Below are 21,874 nucleotides of genomic sequence, written 5' to 3' on the forward strand. Positions count from 1 at the left end.
ACTTAGGCTATTTAATAGATTGACTCTCCTTGACCTAATAAGAAGCACAAGTGATGAGTACTTCAAAGTCAACTTCACTGTTTACACTACACTGTTAACCTGAAACTGATCAAGCTATAGTTTGTGAGAAAAAATATGGAGCATTCTGAGAAACAATTACCAATTTTAAAGCGATCATCAACAATCAATCAACTCATTAAAATAATCAAAAGAGCTCACGCTGGATATGAAGATACTGAGAGCAAATGAGAAGTGAAAACGCAAAACAACGAGGGTTAAAACTGACTTTCAGAACAAGTACTTTTACCACTGAAAATTCTAATTCCCTAAAACAGTCACACGATAATTTCTGCATTTACAGTCCAAATCAGGCAATGATTGTAAGCCCATAACTCTTTGTATAGTTGCTAAGTGATGTCAGCAACATGGGTTTCGTAGTGTAAACCAGAAGTGCCAATTGGTAAAACAAATCAGTCCACAATCAAATAAAAATGCCACTGTCATAAATCTGACACACACAGGGCAGTCTGTTTGACTCCTGTTTGGATGGACAGCAGGCCTGCTCCATATAAAGCCAGTTGTGTTGGGGAAAGTCTGATCAGGACTTGATTAGTCATGAGCTTATAGATCTAAATCCAGTCACCATGATTATGGTCCTCTAAGCAGGAAGACAAGGCAGGCTATGTGTGGATGCTATTAAGACATTGCTGAAACACTTGCTCAAGAGTTCAACAATGTCACTGTCACTGTGACTGTCTTTACATAATTAGGTGACAGGAAATGTATGAAATGTGTCATTTCTTGCAAGTGCAAATAAATAATTTTCACATAGTTTTAAATAAACAATATAAGTTTAAAGCAGTAAAGCTTCATAGTTTTCTCATTTTGACTACTCTGACTTATTGGTTCTGCTATTATCACTTTGTGTGCTTCTGTCATTTATTTATTTATTTAGTATTTTCTGGTATTGCTTGTTATATTTTTTGGGGGGTATTTTTAATCTATGTGATGGTGGAAGGAAACCGGCTTGCAGTCTTTTTCTATGTAGGTCAGTAAAGAACAAACAAAAGTGAACACAGGGGGGATCTTAGTAAAGAAAATAAAAAAAATAAAGGTTTTAACTTGAAATTTTAAAGAAATTATTATTTTCTTTCAGGAATCCTTGCTAAACTTTTCAGCATTACATCAAGGGACTTTGCTGTTCAAAGTTATTGTTGGAGAGTCTGGTTTGAGTCTGAGATGCAAATTATCAAGATCCAACTCCACAAGGAGGCTCCTTTAGTAGTATAAAGTCACAATAACAACCAGTATGTCCCAGTCTGCAGTGAAGCTGCTTTTGTTTGCCTTTTCTGAATGCCTCAGGCTGGTGTAAAATGTCCCTAAACTTCCTATTTATGCACATACGCTATATCTCTTTCCTTGTGAGTTCACCCATCTTAGTGTCACAAGACCTATTGAGAAAGTATGGGGAAGGCTAGTGTTTTAAAACTAACAAGCTGTTGTGCAATATTAGTTGGGAAATACAGAAGAAAATTTAGCAAATAATTTGATAAAGTTTAGAAGGTAAACCTACATATTATACTTGGTTGTATTGGGCTGGATGATAGTAATGACTTGGCTGTAACTGGGTGGTTATTTTTAAATAGTGGCACAGTGTTATGGTGGTTATCACTTTTAACCAGGGGTCCATGATGGAATCTCAGCTTATGCATATTCTCCTCCTGCAAGCGAGGGTCTCCCCCCTACTCCGGTTTCCTCTGAAGACATGCATGTTAGGCTAACTGGTGAGTCTAGATTAACCAGAGGAGCAAATGTGCATGGCTATTGTCTGTGTTGGCCTTGTAATGAACCGTGTGAATTGCAGTTGACGCCTCTAACCCTATGACGGCTGGGATAGGCTCTACACCCCTTGCAACACTGAACAGGATAATGTGGGTATAGAAAATAGATAGATGGATCACATTTCTTAAAAATCTTTCTCATTGCCAGTTTGACAGATGTGTTTAGTCCCTCTCACCATCATGCTCTGCAGCATGTTGCTTTCTGCATCAAACAGACTTGATCAAATGCTTAAAAGCTGTGGAATTCATGTCCTATATTGCTCACATTTCTTTTTTCTGTCTCATTTCAGGTACTGAATTTGTGGAAAGGATGTTTTTTTCTCCAAATTGGTAATAAAAAACATTCAAACAGATGTTTTCCTGGAAAAAATAATGTAGCCGCTAAGCTGCGCTATCAAGTGATTATATACCATTAAATGCATGTGTTGATTTTTTTTAAGATTCAAGACCACATGTTCAGGGTTCATTAATCTACACGCTAGAGAGACTTACAACGAGCTGCGTGAACAACTCTAAAAACTGAGCATTAACTGTACACAGGGTTTATTCCTGATTATTCTGTCAATGACAGTAGCAGCATTTTTGCAACCTATAAAAAACTTATACAGCAGTCATAATTAGTTAATGAAACAGAATTAAAAATAATCAAATAAAATAGTTTGTGGAGAGAGGAAGAAACATCTGCAAACTGCTGGACTAAGGGGCATCTGCAAATACAATCTGCTCCACTGAGATTACTCTGTTTGGACAAAATCGAATTCTTACATGCTTTTCTTGATGTGTGTTGTGAACTCAGTGGAAGCAGCAAGTGTCTAGTCAAATTTCTCTTTCAGGGATCTGTCGAGTATAACAAATAACAAAGTGACTATCATGTGTCCTGACATAGGCCAAGCAAAGAAGAGCTGGCAAAACAGTGTAAAGACAGATACTGGAGCACTGTAATCCCACTGTGAGATCTGAGGGGGATGATAAGTTAGATGCCCTATATGTCACACACTGCAAGACCCAGTGATAAACAAACTAATGACGATCAGAAAGCACGCAGAAATCTATCCATACTGTGTGTTTTAAAGGAACACAGATGCCAGTGGTATCACTCGCCAAAAGCATGTAACACTGGTAACTGTGCTGTAACACAAGTTGACTGACAGTCATGTCTGAGTTGTCACCACATCCAAAGAACACAATCTCACAGTATTGAGCAGCACTCTACACTAAACCAAGTTTGCTGATCCCACTTTCTGTTGCATAATTAAAGTGGCCCAACAAAAGAAGTCTCATGTCCTTATATTACATTACAGGCCTTAAAGGACATGCGCTGTCTGAATTTACGACTGGCTCGTAATGCTTATCGACTAGCTTTGACTTTTTTACTCTGTATACTATCAGACTAAATGGATGTAGATCTTGTGTGACATTTGCAAGCAGCCAGCAGCACAACTCTTTGAAGTGGGCCTGCATTTTTTTTTCTTTATTTCCCCCCAAACAACACCAACTGGACAGAGCCAGTTTGTCCCACGCTGCACTCATTACATCATCTAGCTAGAGCTGAGCATCACACTGTGATGCCTTTAAGTTGCTGCCTCACCTTTGCCCATACAGGAAGCTGTCAGGAACTATAAGCTAAAAAAAAAGGAACTATAGGTACTGAATTCTTGTTTGCACTCACATGGCTATTTGTACTTTGTGGCTAATATCACACATCTCTGAAACTCTACTGCAGGGATGTGACACTTTCGTTCTGAATGATATTCCTGTTTTAGATGTGTTGATGATGGTAGAGGAATGTCAACAAACACATCCCTTCAAGATTACCCGTACATTAGGTTAATCTCTAGCAACTGTGAGGACCATATTAAATGTTACAAATAATTTTAAAAATCATCAAACCATTTATTGACCCGTTGTTTCCTATGAATGGGGTCAATGTCATACTGTAAGAGACACCTCCAATCAAAAGCTTTTCAGTACAGGAGACAAGTTTTCATTTATTTCCAGCACATGCTTCCATCTATGTGAACAAATACTGGCAAAATGTCCCCCAAAGCACAACAGCCCTCCACATCACTGTAGGAGTCAAGGGTTTAGATTACCCCTTGAATTTGTCATTATTCTTTATAAAGCAATATGTTTCCAGCTGAAAAACGAAACAACACAAACACAAATTAATTAGGTTAATAACAGAGCTAGCAACAAACGTGGTGGTAATTATCAAAAACTAATCATTAAAGCAAACCGAGAGGAGGGGTATACATGAGTCATCAAACTGACAGTTATGCATGAGTCTGGGTAACACTTTAATCCATCATGCGCATGAGTGTGTGAGCAGCAGGAATGAGAAATCATCTGTTTCGTGTGGTATGAAAAGGCAATCTAAGTCCAATATTTTAAGCATCGAAGCGATGATGGCTTCAGCTTTATCTCCTATCCATCTGTCACAAAATAAGTCATAGTGCAAACATATAATATTAATGGGATGGGGACACCTTCAGCAAGAGCAATGTTCCAGAGAACTAATAATCGCAGCCGATCAAAGAAGCATCTTTTCAAAGAGCCTATCAGTGACAAACTACAAATAAATACATGGAGCTTTCCTGTCTCCTCTGCTTTCTTTAACTTTTGTGCCATTTTAAATGACTGCAAAGTCACTGGCTGACCTTCAGTTTAAAAAGGAGGCTGGGTGATGGTATGGTGGAATCCTGGAAGTGACAGAAGTTGGGTAACTTTCAATAAGTTGGCATTTCAGCACTGGCAACATAATGAGTGTGTGTAGAGGATTATGACTGGAGATCATGCTTTGTGCTAATTTCACGATATGAGACAGCTGACAGTTTGGGGAAAGCAGAAGCTCAGTTAAAAAGGTGAAAATGTCAGTGACGCATTACATCATTAAAGTCAGTGACAGTTTGTTTCAGTGTTACCCCACTGAGGCATCCATGTTTTTTGAATCCTAGATCATAATAATGTCCGTGTGGTGTTGGGATGTTTGGGAACATGGAATTATCCCTGTCTCAAAGTAGCAGGTGCTAGCTAAGTCAGCTATGTGGTCATGTCTGACTGGTCCTCGGTGATTCACTCAGGATGCAAATACAAAAGGATGAGAGCTGGGGTTTCAGTCTGAGAGGTTGAACTGAGCATTACAACAGCAGCTCTGCACACTGATTCCGCATAACATTGTTATAATACGGCAGGATGGTCTATATAATGAACGCTGGCGTTCAGGCTGCTGTGAAATAAAGAAAAGCTTAGTGCCTTACCAGGGATGCAGTGTGACCATGTCTTTATAATTCTTGGCGCAGGAAACAACTGAAGGGGTCTTCCTTGACTGGGCAGATTCCCAGCTTCTCAAAGATAAACGGCTTCCATATGTGTCCGCATGGTATATATGTATTTCTTCTTTTCAAAGTCGTGCGCTACACGGTAGCTAAAACATTATGGGAAGTCAAAAAAAAAGTGCTGTGTTTGCCTGTTTCCTTGAATGCGGGCTGTGATGCTCAGATCGGCTCAACTGCACCCCGATCGCTCCTCCCTGCAGCAAGATCGGCTTTGAGCGGGAAGAAATTGCCGGAATGGATCAAACACTGGCGGACAGTGGGTGTTTACAAAACGCGGAAATGGAGACGCGCACGTTTCGGACTGGAATCAACCGGTGACGGAATCAGCAACTACACACCGATCCCAGAATGAAACCGCCTTCTGGCATACGGTTACCACCGCGAGCGCTCTGCGTCGCTACTGGAAACTGACTGAGGTCAAACTCTAGACAATGGTGCTACAGCAGACATAGCGCTTTTAAAATTAATTGTTAAAATGACTGGACAAACCTGTATGTTTCCTGTGTATGGTAAAAGAAAAGGGAAATAACTCAGCTCTGTAAGCTGCTTTCCCCGCTTTTACTCCCTTTTATTTTAAATGTAACTAATCTATGCGGTTGCCTAGCAACAGCTGTCACCACCCATTTGTACAGTAAATGGGCAGCAGACAGCTCTAGGAGATGGAAGTAGCTGTAATAATGCAATTTAACACAATTTAAGCCACTTGAGCACTTTCAATTCATGTGATATAATACTTTCAACCCCATCATAATTCTGGAAAAATACTGTATTGGATTTTCAGCGTGTATTTATTTCCATAAATAGGTAGACCTTCAAGTAAATTGAAAACAATGCAAATAAAGATACATTTTGGTATAATAACCACACAAACTAAATACAGTATAAGATCAAGAATGAAAACATTTGTTACATTGAGGCATGCAACATCCCTCATTCCTCAATAAAGACATTAAAAACTCCCACATAAAATATAAATATTCCTACAAAGAAATATATTTTGAAAAGTAGGCCTAATAATATGGTCAGTTTATGAAATAATTAATCCTAAATTACACTCCTCAGCAGGCCCATGATAGGCACATTACATCAAACGATCTGTTAGTGACCTTTGATGCCAGTAGCCTACATATTTGCTGCTGGTACCCAAATTTCCCTGAGGGCTCTCCGAAGGGATTAATAAAATATTTCTATTCTATTCTATATTTATGTACTTTTATAGCATATTTTAATTACTGAAAGTTAACTTTAGTGTCAAAACGCACACCCTCACAAATGAAATGGCTGAGTAATTCGAGTAAGCATCTTTAAAAGAGGAAATTTTTGATTCTCTCTGCAATGAATATGTCTCTAAGTGTCATTTTATAGATTTTTGTTCAGATTACCCATATAGTCCATAGCACTAGGAATTTTTAAAATGTAAGATTCTGCTTGGTATGTTTGGTATAGGCTATGCTTTTTAAAAGTTTATTCAGAGAAGTTTTATTGACAAAATATCTCTGCAGTGCTGCTTTCAACAAACTGTCAGTAACATACCCTTCATGCCTTCAAACTACATAACGATCACAAGATTTTGAAATTTTAATTTCTATACAAATTAGTCTTTTTATCTAAACACAGCTTTTGTTTGTTTGTTTTGTTTTGTTTTTTTCTAAACCCAAGTACCCCGTTTTATGATTCTTGCTTACTGTACCATCTGCATTCATGATGAACACAAGTACAGCTAAAAAAAACAATGTGGTTGTGGTTGTAGCTTACAATAGTTGTAGCTTAGCTTAGCATAGTTTATTTTAGATGACAGTTATTCTCACGAGGTACATAAAAAGACCAAACCGAGATCAAGAATCTCGCTGCTTATGTCACAATGTTGCAGGCCTAAGACATGTGATGGACTACAAAAAATTGTGATTTCTGAGAAAGAAAAACAGTATGTGGGTTTTTTTTTCTCCCAGAATTGAATATATATATACATATATATATATATATATATATATATAATATTGTTGCATGCCAACAAAACCTTTATGTTGTTTTTTTCTGGCACATTGTATCCCTTCAAGAAGCATACTGACAAATATCTACAGAAAGGAAAAAAGGGACATGATTTTATTATTATTATTATTATTATTATTCAATTAAAAGGGATCATAAAAGTATTGGTTAACTGGCCTAAAACATGGCATCAATATGTGTCAGACTTTGCCTTTACTTCCATAAGATGAGTTTCGGTTCAACAAATTGTAATAAGGAAATGTAAGGAAAAGCATGCCAAGTCAACTATGTTTGAAGATCTTTGAAGTGTTATTCTCAACATGTCAAGCTCAAGTTGAGACAAAGTGAGCTGAAATATATCTAGATAAAATTTAAATTAAAGCTACTATTTGAATGGGTAAAGACAAGCATAAACAGTATTGTAAACATGTAGTATGATATTATAACGTGTCTACATGGGCCCTGTAAAACGTGCAAATCTACAGATAAAGTCAGGTAAGAAAATGACCTCAGGTAGACAATACTGATGAAAGCATGATACACAGCTTGCTCCACAAGAATTTTAAACTGGGTAGGTCAGTGCTGAGGCCTGTTGTTTTAAATTGACGTAATTTACTTTTAAATGTTGTTTCATTGTTTTCAGGCTTGCATAGGCTGTTAGCAATTTCACAATCTAAGTATTATGAAAAATGTTTTGTGAAAAATTTGATAGGGTTTCTCAAGGAAAAATTGATAAACTTGTTCAAAACTGGTAGTGTCTGTCTCAAAAATGATTGACTATCAGTTTTTATGGCAAATATAATGTGGATCCTGACATGCACATGGCTTTTGAACTTTTAATGGCTACAACCCAGATAGCAAAGAATGTTTGGTACAAATATGACCCATGTCTTCAGTTTTCTTATGACCACATTTGGTCTTGACCCACTCATAGTAAGTAAAACTGCCTAAACTCAGGCACATATCCACCAGATACAGCCAAAATCTACATGATTTTTGGGGCCTTATGCACCCCTAAAGCATTTAACATAACCCATGTCAAAGCCAGTTTATGACATCTGGGACACATATGTCAAAAACAACACATGCTTTCATCAAATTTGACAAAGCTCATGACATCTGGGCCATTTCTGGGCCAGATAAGACCTGCATTCTGCTGTTAATGTATATAATTGTCCTAAAAAAAAAAAAAAAAAATCAGAGGGAGAAGACAGAGGAGTCAAGGATGCCATCTAGTTCAACTTGACAAAACACCTCTAAACAGAAGAAGTGGTCTGAGGTATCACTTACTGAGCACCTACAGCAGCTTTTAACTCTCCTCCCAGGGACTTTTGCATGTTGAATCTTGCAGCAAAACATGTTTGGCCAGACAGTAAAGCAGCTCGCAGGTAACAGTGACTATCTTTAAAGTAAGAATTATCTTTCAAGAATTCAGAAGCTGGAAAGTCCCTACCAAACAATTAGAACCCATGAAACTTCTGGGATAAGAGGTTAAACATCTTCAAGAACAAGAAAAGAAGTCCAGTGACCTTATTGAACCTCTCAGGATTATCAAAAATAACATTTCTGATATCTATGAAGGTGTACAGTATCTTTGAGCAAAAATTACATTAAAATTTCCAGTCAAGTATACAACATTACTGTAAGATGTTTTAACAATTTTTAAAATAATTGTTCCCATCCTCAAACAGATTGAAATAAATAGGCTTTTAAGGCACCATTTCAGTGTTTTTGCCTTAGAGGATTTTTGTATTACTGACATTTCATATTTTAAGGACTGTATCGACATTGCAAGGTAATTTATCAATGGAAACATGGTTTTAAAATTGCGCAACTGACATTTACCAGGCTAGGATGATGAAATAAGTCAGCTGACTGGTGACGTCACTCAGACTTCAGGGAAGGAAGCACGTTTTTTTTTTTTTTTTTTTTTTAACAAGGAAAGCCACGGAGCCGGTAGAAAGAGCACGCTATAGGAAGTTAATATAATCCGGTTGATTAGGCCTTTCATATAAAAAGGTAAGACTCTAATCATTATAATGTCAAACTTTTCCAACTGTTGTTCCTCCTGAACTACTTTTACGCGTGAATCGACTGAAATATGAGCTAAATCTGGCTTTGTCCGTTCCTCAAGGTAGCTACGGCGTGTTCTTGTGCCGGTCAATTCCAGAAAGTTCTTTAATGTTTTAATCCAGTGTTCAAATCTAATATGTATTCAACGTTTAGTCCTTGAGGTTTTAGCATATTTCCTTCACTGTCATGTAGAATCCCATTAAACCGATTTTTGTTGGAGACCTGAACGCAGCACAGACGAAAAAAATCCACTGTTTTGCTTCTTATGAGAAGTTTAGAGTTACAGAAGTGAAGTTAAAAGTTTTGTATCAGTATCTGAGCCATTGTTGCGTAACTGGGAAGAGGTCTCCCCCGTGTGGCTGAATAAGAACATGGTTTAAGATTTAATTAAATGAGGTGAATATTTATGAATGTATTTATTTGCTTGCATACATAAAATGATGAATATTAAAAGTCTGCAGTTATTGTCCAAGTTCAATTAATGTATCCATGTGGCATTTCCTTTTTAGAAAACATGCCTGGAGACATCGACAAGGGTAAGAAGACATTTGTCCAGAAGTGTGCCCAGTGTCACACTGTGGAAAATGGTGGAAAGCACAAGGTTGGACCCAACCTTTGGGGCCTCTTTGGACGCCAGACAGGTCAGGCAGAAGGCTACTCCTATACAGATGCCAACAAAAGCAAAGGTAATTATTGTATATGTGTGTCAAATGTGTTTTTTCACATTGTCATTGATATTATTCAGTTTAAACATTGTTTTTCACTCCATCTTCTCATAACAATTTCAGGCATTATTTGGGATGAAGACACCCTAATGATTTACTTGGAGAACCCCAAGAAATATATTCCAGGAACAAAGATGATCTTTGCTGGCATCAAAAAGAAGAATGAGCGTGTGGACCTTATTGCATATCTGAAGTCTTCAACTTCATAACAAACTCTTCTGTGCATCTTCATCCCTTTCCATGTCTTAACATTCTCAGGAAACCAGGACTTTTCATTTCTTCAAATTGTGGCAAGCAGTCTTAGTGATGTTTGTGGAGTTGCCATGTTGATTGTAGCTGTACATTAATTTTGATATCAATGACCGCCTTCCACTGCTGTAAAATAAATCTTTTTTTTTTTTTTAACAGTTGCCCTTTTCTAAGATAAATTATTAGACAATATATACTGTGTATTCAGGGTGTAGGGACTGAATGTGATATTGTACTGTTATGGATTATTTTTTAGTAATTGTCTGTTCCAAAAACTGAATATGCCTTTTCTGCTTTGAAAATGCCTCAGTTGTTTTTGTACGTTTTCAATTTCTAAGTTGAATAGAACTGACACTAAGCAGTATTTTTCTTACGTCATCCATTGATTCTCTCCCAGAAATCAACATGTTTTGGGTATGACGTCACACTGTAATGTTCTTATCTAACAGGCTTGGGGTGCTTCATTGTCATCATCACTCTCTTAAAAAAATTATGACAGTGTCTCTTTTTGTGCAGCCACATTAGACTAACTGGATTTGTGAACTGATTTACTGATATCTTGAAAATTGAGTCCTTATTTCCCCCAGTGGGAAAGTGGAGGAGATGAAAGAACATTAAATGGTTAGTAAAAGTGTTGTGTGTGATTTAGTGCTTATTTCTGTTATGTATCATGCACATAGGTTATTTTATGAATACCTTTTTAAACTAACATGACACAGCTGGTTTCTTTTAGAAAGTTTGAATTGAATCTTGATGTTTGAGACAAATAGAAACATTTAATCTTATAAAGGGGACATTTAGTGTCTCCCAAGTTCTGGATCACTGCCTGTTGAAGGCACCATGGTTTTGCTTTGATGTCATGACAGCTGATAGTATGTATATTTCCAAGTAAGGGCTTAAAATTTTAGATAAAGATTTTTAGAAAATGAGTGGCAGAACAGGAAAAGCCAAATCTGAATGTACAGGCAAACCCGTGGAGTGGACTACAGCTCCCCCCTGTGCTCAGTTGGCGCACCAACACTCATTCACTATTTTGTATAGGAATTTGATTTTCTGAAATGCACACCCTGCCAATACAAGTCGCTGTTGCATAACTTGATTAGGACCACCGTAGGTCCAGAATTTGCTCTTTTTTTTTGTAAGAGATGCACTGTGGAGCTGCAGTGTTTGTCATGAAGCACTCTTGACAGATAGACTTATCATGCAATGCATAGACACATAGGAATACATTGTGTTTGATGCAAATTACAATTTAACCTGCTCACAAGTTAATTTAGGCTTTTATCCTATTAGATGTTCTTGCAGAGACTAATTACAATCAATTAAAAAAAACTACTGTAATCCAGCATATCATCTTTTTGTATATTGCACTGATGAAAAAGTCATCTTGCATGCTGTAAAGATGTTAATTAAATGTATCATAGGCTCTGTAAAGGAGGACAAATGGTTCAAATGGCCAGAGGTCTGAGCGCCGAAGCAACCCCGAGCTGCAGATTGTGTGACGAAGCGAGCATCAGCAGGAGCGAGCCAACCACAGCCAGCCTCACTTGAACACAAGAGGGCAGATACGACGGTAATGCGCGGTAGTGGCTCTGTGTGAGGATTTTCCATAACTGCGATAGTCTACGAAAGCCTCACTTTGGTTCTACGTTGCATTATTTAGGTTTGCGTTCAGTATCTTGAGTTAACTGATCGGTGTTGATGCTGTGGGGGAATATGCTGATGCGCAAAAGGAGTCTCCATCCCTCTCCTCACAGAGTGGAAGCTGGATGTGTTGCTCCAGAGGTGCCTCCAGCATAATGCACTGTGGAAGTTGAGGTATTCGTGCAATTTTCTACTTTACGCCTCAGTAAAGCCTCATAGATGATATTTCTCTGCGCGACTTCATGGATTTGGTTCACTGAGGACCATCTGAAGCACAGACATGGCTGTGTCAAATATGGTGTTCTCTGACGTGGAAAGTTTTCTGGACTCGCATCCAGAGTTATTTGAGGACTACCTGAATAGAAAGGGAAATTATACTATGGTGGAGAAATGGCTCAAGAATCACCAGGCGAGCAAGAGTCCGGCGGCTGCGACTCACGCCGAACCGAGAGAGGAGAAGATCAACCCGTGTAAGGACAGCTGGGCGAGCAAATGTGACGGTCTGCAGCGGAGAGCGTCTCAGAAAGAGCTGCGCAAAACTTTCGCCAGATCCAAGGCAATTAATGTCAACAGGACATACGACGAACATGTGAATTCCAGGGCACAGGAGCCACTGACGAGCATGAGGAGGAGAGCTCTGTTGAGGAAAGCGAGTTCTCTGCCCCCAACCACAGCGCACATACTGAGCGCGCTGCTGGAGTCCAGAGTCAACATCCCCCAGTACCCGTCCACGGCCGTGGATTTTAAATATTACCTCAAAGAGCACAACGAAAGAGAGTTTTTCCTGGAGCTTGTAAAAGACATCTCTAACGACTTGGATTTAACGAGTCTTAGCTACAAAATCCTCGTGTTTGTCTGTATTATGGTGGATGCAGACCGGTGCTCCTTGTTTTTAGTAGAAGGAACTGGCAACAAGAAAACACTTGTGTCCAAATTCTTCGACGTGCATGCAGGTACCACGGTTTTACCTTCAATGAACTCAGATGAAGTTCAAGTGCCGTGGGGTAAAGGGATCATTGGCTATGTGGCTGAACACGGAGAGACAGTGAACATCCCTGACGCCTATCAGGTGCCTGCTCCTTATTGTGCATGCATGCGTGTGTGCATATCTATGAGTCACAGAAAGACTGAGACAGGGACACGGTCCATTTTCGTGCAGTTTGTCACTTTTATTCCTCTCAGTTTATTGTTAAGACAAAGTGTAGAACATCAAAGAGCTTGTGAGCCAACACTAACAGTAGGCTGTGCAGAGCTTGTGTCAAACCACATCAAAGTCCATAGTTAGGACTCTTTTAAGAAAAGAAAGGCATAGAAGTCTTTAAGTGGAAAGCTTAAATATCTTTTTCTTAGCATCTGAGTGAAAATGTTCTCTGAATGAGACATATTCAGGTTTATGGCTACATTTTGTAGCCCACATTTTGTGTTGCCCACATCTGAACATAGAAGTGGAGATAGTTGCTCTTGTTTTCCCTACAAGTGGATGTTTGTATTTTCACTTTATTCTGTGCCTGTGGGTTGCAGGATCGTCGCTTCAGTGATGAAATTGACAAGCTGACAGGATACAAAACCAAGTCACTTTTGTGCATGCCCATTCGCAACAGTGATGGAGAGATCATTGGAGTTGCTCAGGCCATTAACAAGACTCTAAGTGGAGAACTCTTCACTGAAGATGATGAGAAGGTAATTTCTTCATTACAGTTATGAGAACAAAATAAATGAGATTTGGGACAGGTTAGATTAAGCCATTCTCATTTATTTATAAATAGAACAGCTGCTCTTGAATAAAAGGGCTGCAAGTTACGCTAAGAAATCTCAGTACTTGCTGTACTTCCTGTGGGTTTCATGCCTTGTTGTCTTTAGGAGGATGGAAAGATGAAATTCAACCATTATCATGTAAATTGGACTAAGCAAGAGAAGTGGCACCAGATTATATTGATCTATTTCACTAGAAAAATAGATAACACTTTTTGGTTTTATGGCAAAATGGTTTGCATCTTAAATGTCCACCAAACCTGTTTGGTCTGCGAAGCTACAAGATTTAATTAAAAATCAAGACTCCCCATGGAAAGGCCGCAGGATGTTCTCTGTTGTGGTTCTGTACAGGTGTAGCAGTTGGTTGTTGGTGTTTCTGGTTTGATTGAAAAGCCGTTGCTTTTGCTTTTGTGTCCATTTTCTTTTTCTTTTTCTTTTCTGTTCACTCTTTACCATTTTTTGTCCCCTCCTGTCAGGTCCAGCAATATTATGTAAGTTCAAGAATGATTACTAAAAAAAGTCTGATTCTCAAGAGGAACCTTATACCCATAAAGATCTCCTTGGAAAAGCAAATTTGTTCGGCACAACACCAAACCATCATTTTGCTTGCTTTGATGCTGGAAAGCACAAGGGGGGGGGGGGGGGGGGGGGGGCGACGGACAGTAATGATTAGTGATCCTGTCACTTCTTTTGTCTTTTTTCCCTCTGGCTTGGCTTCATTATAAAAATCTCCTGCAGAATACTTCCACATCTGTGTAAATGATAGCCATGAAATATGGTACATCCATTTCAGAAAAACTTTGAACAGTTTTTGGTGATATTGGGACATTTCCTCCAATAACATCAGTGACCAATGTTTTAATTTACAAACTTGATGACATTACCATCACTCAAAATAGCAAATGATAAGAAACCAACACACTAAACTAAAATTGTTAAGACAGATCTACTAGGTCTATCGGTATGAATTATTTGTTGAATGGTACCAATTATTGAATGAGTTGGAGGGTCAGTAGCTGATACACTCTATAATGCTGCAAGCATGCTGTTATTGTTTACTTGTTTGCTTTTAAATCTGATCAATGAAGTCATGGAATCAGCTTAGCTACAACAGCATTCCTTGGTTACAGCGGTGTGTTTCCTGTTCTTCCATAGCCATCTCAGTGTTGCATAAACATTGGTGTAACCCATTCCACCTCTATATGTACTTATAAACAGGGTGCCACTGTGCATATATATATATATATATATATATATATATATATATATATATATATATACATACATACATATAAAGCTAATGTGATGTCTCACATCAGCTTCAAAGAACACCTAGCAACTCTTAAGACTCTTAGTTTTGTTATGACTGCTGCACGTTGAATTAAGCACAGAGGAAAGAATAAGCCTGAAGTTATGCACATGCTTTATGATTCATGCCTGGCATTTCAAGGATGTTATTCTTTTTTTTTTTTTTGTAGTGTTAGTGGTATACAGGCATAGCAGGGCAACAATTTGTCATACTTTATTAATGTCAATGTTGTAACACTTATTAGTTCAAAGTAGCGGCAACGTTAACCCTTTTTTGAATTTTGCACCCTTTGTTTTGCATTGTGACCTATTTGCATGAAACATTTTATTCTTTGTTGATGAACTCTTAAATTTCTCTGGCTTGATATTCAGACTAAGCTACAATATGTGATTATATTTATTTGACATTTTGTTTGTTGGTTAGCAAATTTATGCAAAGAGTTGAATTTCATATTGGAGAGACAGAGCATGGGCAAAGGAGGAACCTGTTAAATCTTGGTGCAAACCAGAATAATGTTTGGTAAAACTGCATAATATGGCATTTCAGTTGGTGGAGAATATACTCCATGAGTATCCCCATAAGTTGCTTTGTTGTTTGAATCTTTTATCAGCTTAAAATGATTGTTGTGATTCAGAGACCTTGAAACAAGCTGAGCATTCTCAGTTTGAACATTGAGTTTTTCAGAAATAAATGTAAAAGGGTGATTTAATAGATAGCACTGAAGCTTAAAATGTGTTTTTCTTCTATTATTATAATCCGATAATGGTTATTTCTTTTAAGCGCAAGAGGTTATAAAATTTTGGTTTGTCTCAAAATTGAAACCATCGGGCCCTCACCAGATATCAAATTAGGCAAATAAAACTTTAGATGAAGAACAACACATAACATATAAAATCATGTCTGTTATTTGACACTGAGAAAGATTATTGACAAATGTTAAAGAAGTGAATTCAGAGTGTAAAATGGTCAGAGAAACTGTAAAAATCCAAGAGTCACACCCCAAACTCTATAAGGGCTCAGTTAGCTTGTTAAATGTTTAACCCGTTGGTACCTGAAGTCCTGTAAGCAGGACATGACAAATAAGTATTTTACTCAGTCTCCCTTCCAAGTTACTCTTGTTTTTTGCACTGCACAACTGGTTGAAAAAAACATCTCATTTTCTCAAATGTAAATTTTATGCATATGAAAATGACAATATAGGAATCTAATATTTCTTGTATGTTATACACCATATGTAAGTTTAGATTCTTGAGATTTGAATGATCTTCATCATTCCAGGCTACAATCGCAGCTGTAGATTTAGTAAACACTTATTTCAGACTAGTCACAAAGGCAGTGTACCTTTGAAGCCATATTGTAAGAAATGATGCTGCAACAAAAATGATCCTGTTACATCAGCAAGGGTCCAGTTAAAGGGGCAAAAGCCAAAATTGTTTCACTGCAAGGTTTGCTGTTGTGTGCTGCCCGTAGACCAAAACAAAGTCTGCCATGACTCACACTTTCTTCCAACTCTTCCTCCACCCCAAACTCTGCAAATGAATGCAAAGTGCAAACACATCGAGCAAAACAATATCACCAGTTTGTGGAACATGTCAAAGTAACTTATAATGTTTATGTTGTTACTTGCTGTCCAGGAGAAAAGCTAGCTCCGAGTCAATTTTAGCCTCTTTAGCTCTCGCCGTGTTCTCCACTTTGGAAATACAAGGCCAGTGTTAATCCAGGTTTTATCTCTTTCTTTATCCGACAACTTTTCCAACAACCATAGGTTTTTTAGCGGTAATGTCGCATCTTGGTCGTTTGCAGGTGAATGTTTCGTTCTGCTCTCTGCCTTTCTGTTTGAAAATATGTGCTGCCATTGCAGAGGAGGGAGGAGGCAGTGATTCATATGAACATACATGAACATGCCGCCTGACTGGCTGGTGAACACGGGACTGGAGATCATCACAGAGAGACTGTGTGTGATATTATGCTATATTCCAGATGAAATTACACCTCTAGTTTTTCCACATAGCCATTTATTAATTCATTCAATCTAGAAATTAATCTCAGCTTATTGCCCCTTTAAATCAGTCCAGTATAACAGTTTGTCCACAACAATTTTTATCCATAAAAATCTGTTTTAGGTGAAAATTGCTGGATTTTAAGGGGTTAGGTTCATGATGGTACAATAAGAAAAAGACTGGACAAGTATGGTCTATTTGTAAGAGTTGCTGGGAGAATTCATCTCCTCTCTAAAAAGTGATGACACTGTAATATGTTGTGGTAAGAATTTCAAGACCTATTAAGAACAAGAAGGACATAGTTCTTTTTTCCTTAGACAGTGTGTTCCAGGGGGCTAAGACACTGTGGTAACACCATCAAGAATAATAACCTTATATGTGCTGTTCAGCTATTCTCCATCTGACTGCAGAGCGGAAAGCACAGCATGTCACCAGTTAATTCAGACTCGCCTCTTTAAATTACAACATTTTTGTGATTTTTGAATGACTGCCAGTTACTAACACTAGCTTAGGAAGAGTTCTAGTAGAGTTTGGGCACCATAGTTGAACCAGTTGTTCATGGATATTCTGATTTCTAACAGATTTATGATCCAGGAAGACTTAAGCAGAGCTATGGTCAACTTCTATTAAATATTTAACTCTTTTGTGAATAATCTGTATGAGGAAACGGGTCGATCAGATTGTATGTTGTAACAAACAGAAACAGATGCTAGCAGATGCCTGTAATACACAATTACAGAGAGGTAAAGCTGTAAGAGGGGGGGTTACATCTCTTACTGAGATAAGACTTCGGTTGCTGAATGACTGTGTATCTGAGAGGCACGAGGAGCACGTGTTAAGTCCATCAACACGCCTGAATAGATGTAGCAGAAAGGCAGTGACAGGCTGATATACTGACTTGCTCTCTTGTTGCATTAGGCCATAAAAGGCTAAAGAAAAAAGAAAAAAAAAAGCACGAAACATGAAAACACTGATCTAGTTTCCTTTGCTTTAAGTTTCACTGTAACAAATGACTGTGGGTTTTTCCCTCCATGGAACGGTTTTCTCTGTGGTGTTCCACTGCAAAGATTACATCTATAAATTCCATCTATTGTTGATCATATGAGTTTCTTTTTTATTAGTCCCTTGTTTCAAGAAGAGTACGTTTCACACTGCATTAACATCACACTAATGCCTAGGATGGCTACCGCTGAATTAGTAATGAAATGCGATGCTAGCATCAGAGAACACAGTAAGCTCCTGTACAGCACAGCTAAAGCTCAGCTTTTATGGAAGATCTTGTAATAAGAAAATGTACTTTCTAAAGCATGAAATGACACTGCAGTAGCAGATTTCATTAGAGGCTTAAATGTGCTTTTATCCGAACAAATTTGTTTTCTGTGTACTTAAATTTTTTAACACATTACAAAGCTGCTTTTAAATCCCACGCTGCCTTAATTGTGGTCTGTTGATACAGGATGGGGAACTGTGGGGAGTTTGAGTAATGGTCCAGCCACTGTATAATTGCAGCATCTCATCTCTATAGAGGACCACAGATACTGACTTCCTTTTACAAGTATAAATGGACCCACTTCTGCTATCTCTCTGTCATTATTATTTAAAATAGATTTGCCTTTCACTTTTGAAGCCTGTTAATATATTAGATGTGAAATGTTTCATACGATAGACATTTTTATAAATGATCTTTTAGCAAGATCACCCATGCAGGTTCCATCTGCCAATATTGTTTAACATCTGTGTGAGTCAATTGTAAAAAGCATTCTTCTTTCACCACTGAGCTCCCTCTGGCCATCAAAATTCCTGTCAAATGGCTCGAAGCAATATTATAATAGCCACTTTCACACAATTTCCCAATGTAAATCAGCAATTAAAGAACAGAGAATACAATTTCTGTCTAGAGCCACATGTTAATGCAATCCCAGAGGATATTGGATCTAATCAATTTTATAAAGAGCACTGTAACAGATTCCTTAAAAAGTGCTTAATATTGCATAAAAGAATATGACAAAATTCCAGTTAAATCAGTGTTCCTTGTGAGGTTGAAGACAACATAGTCACGAGGATGTTTTGTGCATGTTGCAGGTCTTGAATTAAAAACCCCTGCAAAGCAACAGTAGAGTAGGTACTGCACAGTAGAGGTTTTATAATTTGTCCCTCAAGAGTTGACTGTATTTATGGCATATTCATTGACTTTAAAAATACTTTGACAGTAAGAAGAAATTAGCAACAAAAAATAAATAGACAATGGTTCTACTTCTTTTTGTTCAAAGGGGTTGTCGTCTAGCACAAGCTTACATCAAGGACAACGAGCACAAAGCAGAAACACATCTTTATGCCCCTTAAAATTCCAACCCAGTGATACACCTTTGAATCTACACAGTTCAAACCAGTTTATTTGATCTCATTCATACATGAAAAGAAGGCAGCATTTATAAAATGCATCTGAAAGCAAAACCAATAATCTGCTTTGGAAGGAAAAACATGTAGAAAACAAGCATATTGTACAGAACATCTTAGCTAATGATGCTGATTTTTAGATTTTGTTGATAGGATAACAACTTTTTGCAGCTTACATGGAAGTCGATAAGCCAGAAATAATCAGAATACCACTCAAACAAGAAAAAAAAAGAAAGTTGGAACAGATTCATTCAATTCAGGCAAGTTCTCATTCATTTTAGATTGGTTGTGTTAATCTTTTGGGTATTATTTCAGTAGGAAAATGTAAGCATGTAAATGCATAATGTGATCATTTCTCTCTCGGATTACAGTATGTTCTTTTTTTTACTTCCTTTTGCCACAAGTAGGCCTAACAACAGATAATAGATAGAAATACAAAAAGAAGGCAGTCACTGCCTGTAGGTCAATACACTTCTCCATTAATTTGCACAATTTCATTTATGTCCTTGGTGTAAATTGGAGATTGGCCACTACTGAACTCTGCCACCTATTTTTGTGATGAACTCTCGGGTCCTCTGGCGCGCTACATTGTAAATGATAACAGAAGATGGAGAATTATTGCTGCTTAAACAACACAGCAGACGGTCTTATACTCATCCCAGGGCACGATATGAGTCTAACTTTGTCATTTCTTTTTCTATTGACCGAATGGAACGTTATCATTACAAAGAAAATTCAGAGTAATTGCTTTGGGTTGCATAAAGACACGCAACGTATGAGATGCCTTTGTGATAGTAAATGACATTAATATTCATCCTGAGTGATCTACACAGCTTTACAAGAAAATTAGTGAAGTACATTTATACACTTGTTCAAAATGTATTCATTTAACTGCCCATGGTTGGAAATTGTAAGGAGGCAAAATATGGTGAGGCTGTTGTTTTCTGTTGCATCAGTAGCATTGTGATAAGACAATCTGCCAACTGAAACTTTTTCCACAGGTTAAGTTATTTCACATAATTTGAACAGTAATTTTGCCAGATGAAGCTTTGGTTATAAAATCAGGATTTTATTTAGATTTAACAATCTGGAAATGCTTTAAGCAAATAAATGTTGTAAATGAGTTTTAATTGGTTGCATTTCAACAGTCCAAATTTAATCAGTGCATTTAGCTGGCACACAAAGAAGAGGTTTAGTTTTAGTCCGATTAAAACCAGACTTTTAAAATGCATGAAAATTTCAGTCTGACAAAAATCATGATAAATTTCAGCTTTTAAACTTGAATGAACAAACCCAGAAGCTGTGGTTGGAGGTGCAATAATTCCTGCTTGTGATGAATATTTAGGAAATTGAGAATTCAGTTTTCATATATATACGTTTGCTTTATTAAAGTTGTCAAATCATGATTTCAACACAATAACGCTTTGTTAATTAGCAGATCTGGCATTCAGAGATGTTACTTATTTCCAATAAGGTCCATCATTTCACCTTTTTTCTTTCTCAGTGTCTTCCCTTGTCCACTTTGGCTGTTTTTAAGCCAAACTAACAGAACTTTAACCAGGTAAAAGTGTTTGTAAACACTGCTAATGGGGAAGCATTCCTCAATACTGCATTTCTGTCCCAGCATGCAACTATGTGCAACACAGGATGACATATGTAAACATTTTCTATATGCTAAACTAGACTCAAATAAACTTAGGCATACCACAAATAAGTGTAAGCAGATATTAATACAACCTTGATTACAAATAAAGCTATTCTCATTTACATATTTTTTCTCCTGCTTTTGTCAGACAGCTAACTGAAAAGCAGTCCATTAAGAGCCAGTGTCAACTTGTGGTCCCGTATAGCATTTCCAGACTGTGGCTTTGGCTTAATAAAATCCTGATTTCATCACTGCAGCATCATCTGAAAAAAGTCACCCTTCAAGTAACTACAAGACAAAGTCTGAGGAGTGAATTTGAATATGCTTGCAGGTACAATAATCTCTCACAGAGAAAGTTCGAAGTCTCGATACCTCTCCTGTGCATGTGCACTAGGATGAAGATGGTGGTCCATTTGTCCTGGTGAAATTCTTACCATAGTTTGGCAATAAAAGCAGCAGCTGAGATATTTGTCTTTATTATATTTTACTTTTGCTACTTACGCCTGCAGATTTTAAGGTTTTTGATATGCTCATAAGGTCACAGTTGTCTCAAACTGTGGTCATACAATATTCTAATGTTATTAAGCAAATTCATACATTATGATTCTTCATTATTATTGCCCAATGATTACACTGTTTGTCAGCTCAGAAAACCAGAATATATAAACATTTTTGTATGACTACAAGGTAAATGATTCAAATGTTCCTGTCACTAAATCCACCTTTGTGTTTTGGAGTTAAATTTTTTACTCATAACAGCAGTTCTCTGCAAAACTGGCCTCATCACACATGCAACGGGAACACAGCTCTGTAGGTCACCTAGTAAATATGCACATGGAGAAGCGAAGAAATAAACTGTTGGCTCTGTGATTTTCCTTGACTTGCTCCATAAGACTTAGCAATTGTGGAAAAGAA

General features: G+C 37.6%; 3 protein-coding genes across 3 annotated transcripts in view; 2 read left to right on the forward strand and 1 right to left on the reverse strand.

Moving 5' to 3' along the window:
- Nucleotides 1–5,690, reverse strand: part of osbpl6 (oxysterol binding protein-like 6) — a 41,378-nt gene extending 35,688 nt beyond the window's left edge. The window contains exon 1 of the mRNA XM_042001474.1: nucleotides 5,099–5,690. The gene's annotated coding sequence lies outside the window, so the exon portion shown is untranslated. The remainder of the gene's footprint in view (nucleotides 1–5,098) is intronic.
- Nucleotides 5,691–9,085: 3,395 nt separating this feature from the next.
- LOC121650828 (cytochrome c-like) lies at nucleotides 9,086–10,843 on the forward strand. Its single transcript, XM_042002581.1, has 3 exons — nucleotides 9,086–9,183; nucleotides 9,746–9,924; nucleotides 10,027–10,843. The coding sequence occupies exons 2-3, from the start codon at nucleotides 9,753–9,755 to the stop codon at nucleotides 10,170–10,172; spliced, it is 318 nt and encodes a 105-aa protein (XP_041858515.1). The 5' UTR covers nucleotides 9,086–9,183; nucleotides 9,746–9,752; the 3' UTR covers nucleotides 10,173–10,843.
- Nucleotides 10,844–11,847: 1,004 nt separating this feature from the next.
- Nucleotides 11,848–21,874, forward strand: part of pde11a (phosphodiesterase 11a) — a 49,544-nt gene continuing 39,517 nt past the window's right edge. The window contains exons 1-2 of the mRNA XM_042000804.1: nucleotides 11,848–12,925; nucleotides 13,378–13,536. Of these exons, the coding sequence (XP_041856738.1) occupies nucleotides 12,137–12,925; nucleotides 13,378–13,536 (948 nt within the window). The 5' untranslated portion in view covers nucleotides 11,848–12,136. The remainder of the gene's footprint in view (nucleotides 12,926–13,377; nucleotides 13,537–21,874) is intronic.

This window comes from Melanotaenia boesemani, chromosome 12 (assembly GCF_017639745.1).
Source record: "Melanotaenia boesemani isolate fMelBoe1 chromosome 12, fMelBoe1.pri, whole genome shotgun sequence".
Classification (NCBI taxonomy): domain Eukaryota; kingdom Metazoa; phylum Chordata; class Actinopteri; order Atheriniformes; family Melanotaeniidae; genus Melanotaenia; species Melanotaenia boesemani.

Excerpts from the sequence above, each read along its gene's own strand:
- LOC121650828 (XM_042002581.1), top strand. The coding sequence starts at position 9,753 with ATGCCTGGAGACATCGACAAGGGTAAGAAGACATTTGTCCAGAAGTGT. Across the intron at positions 9,925-10,026 it reads AGATGCCAACAAAAGCAAAG|GCATTATTTGGGATGAAGAC; the intron begins GTAATTATTGTA and ends TAACAATTTCAG.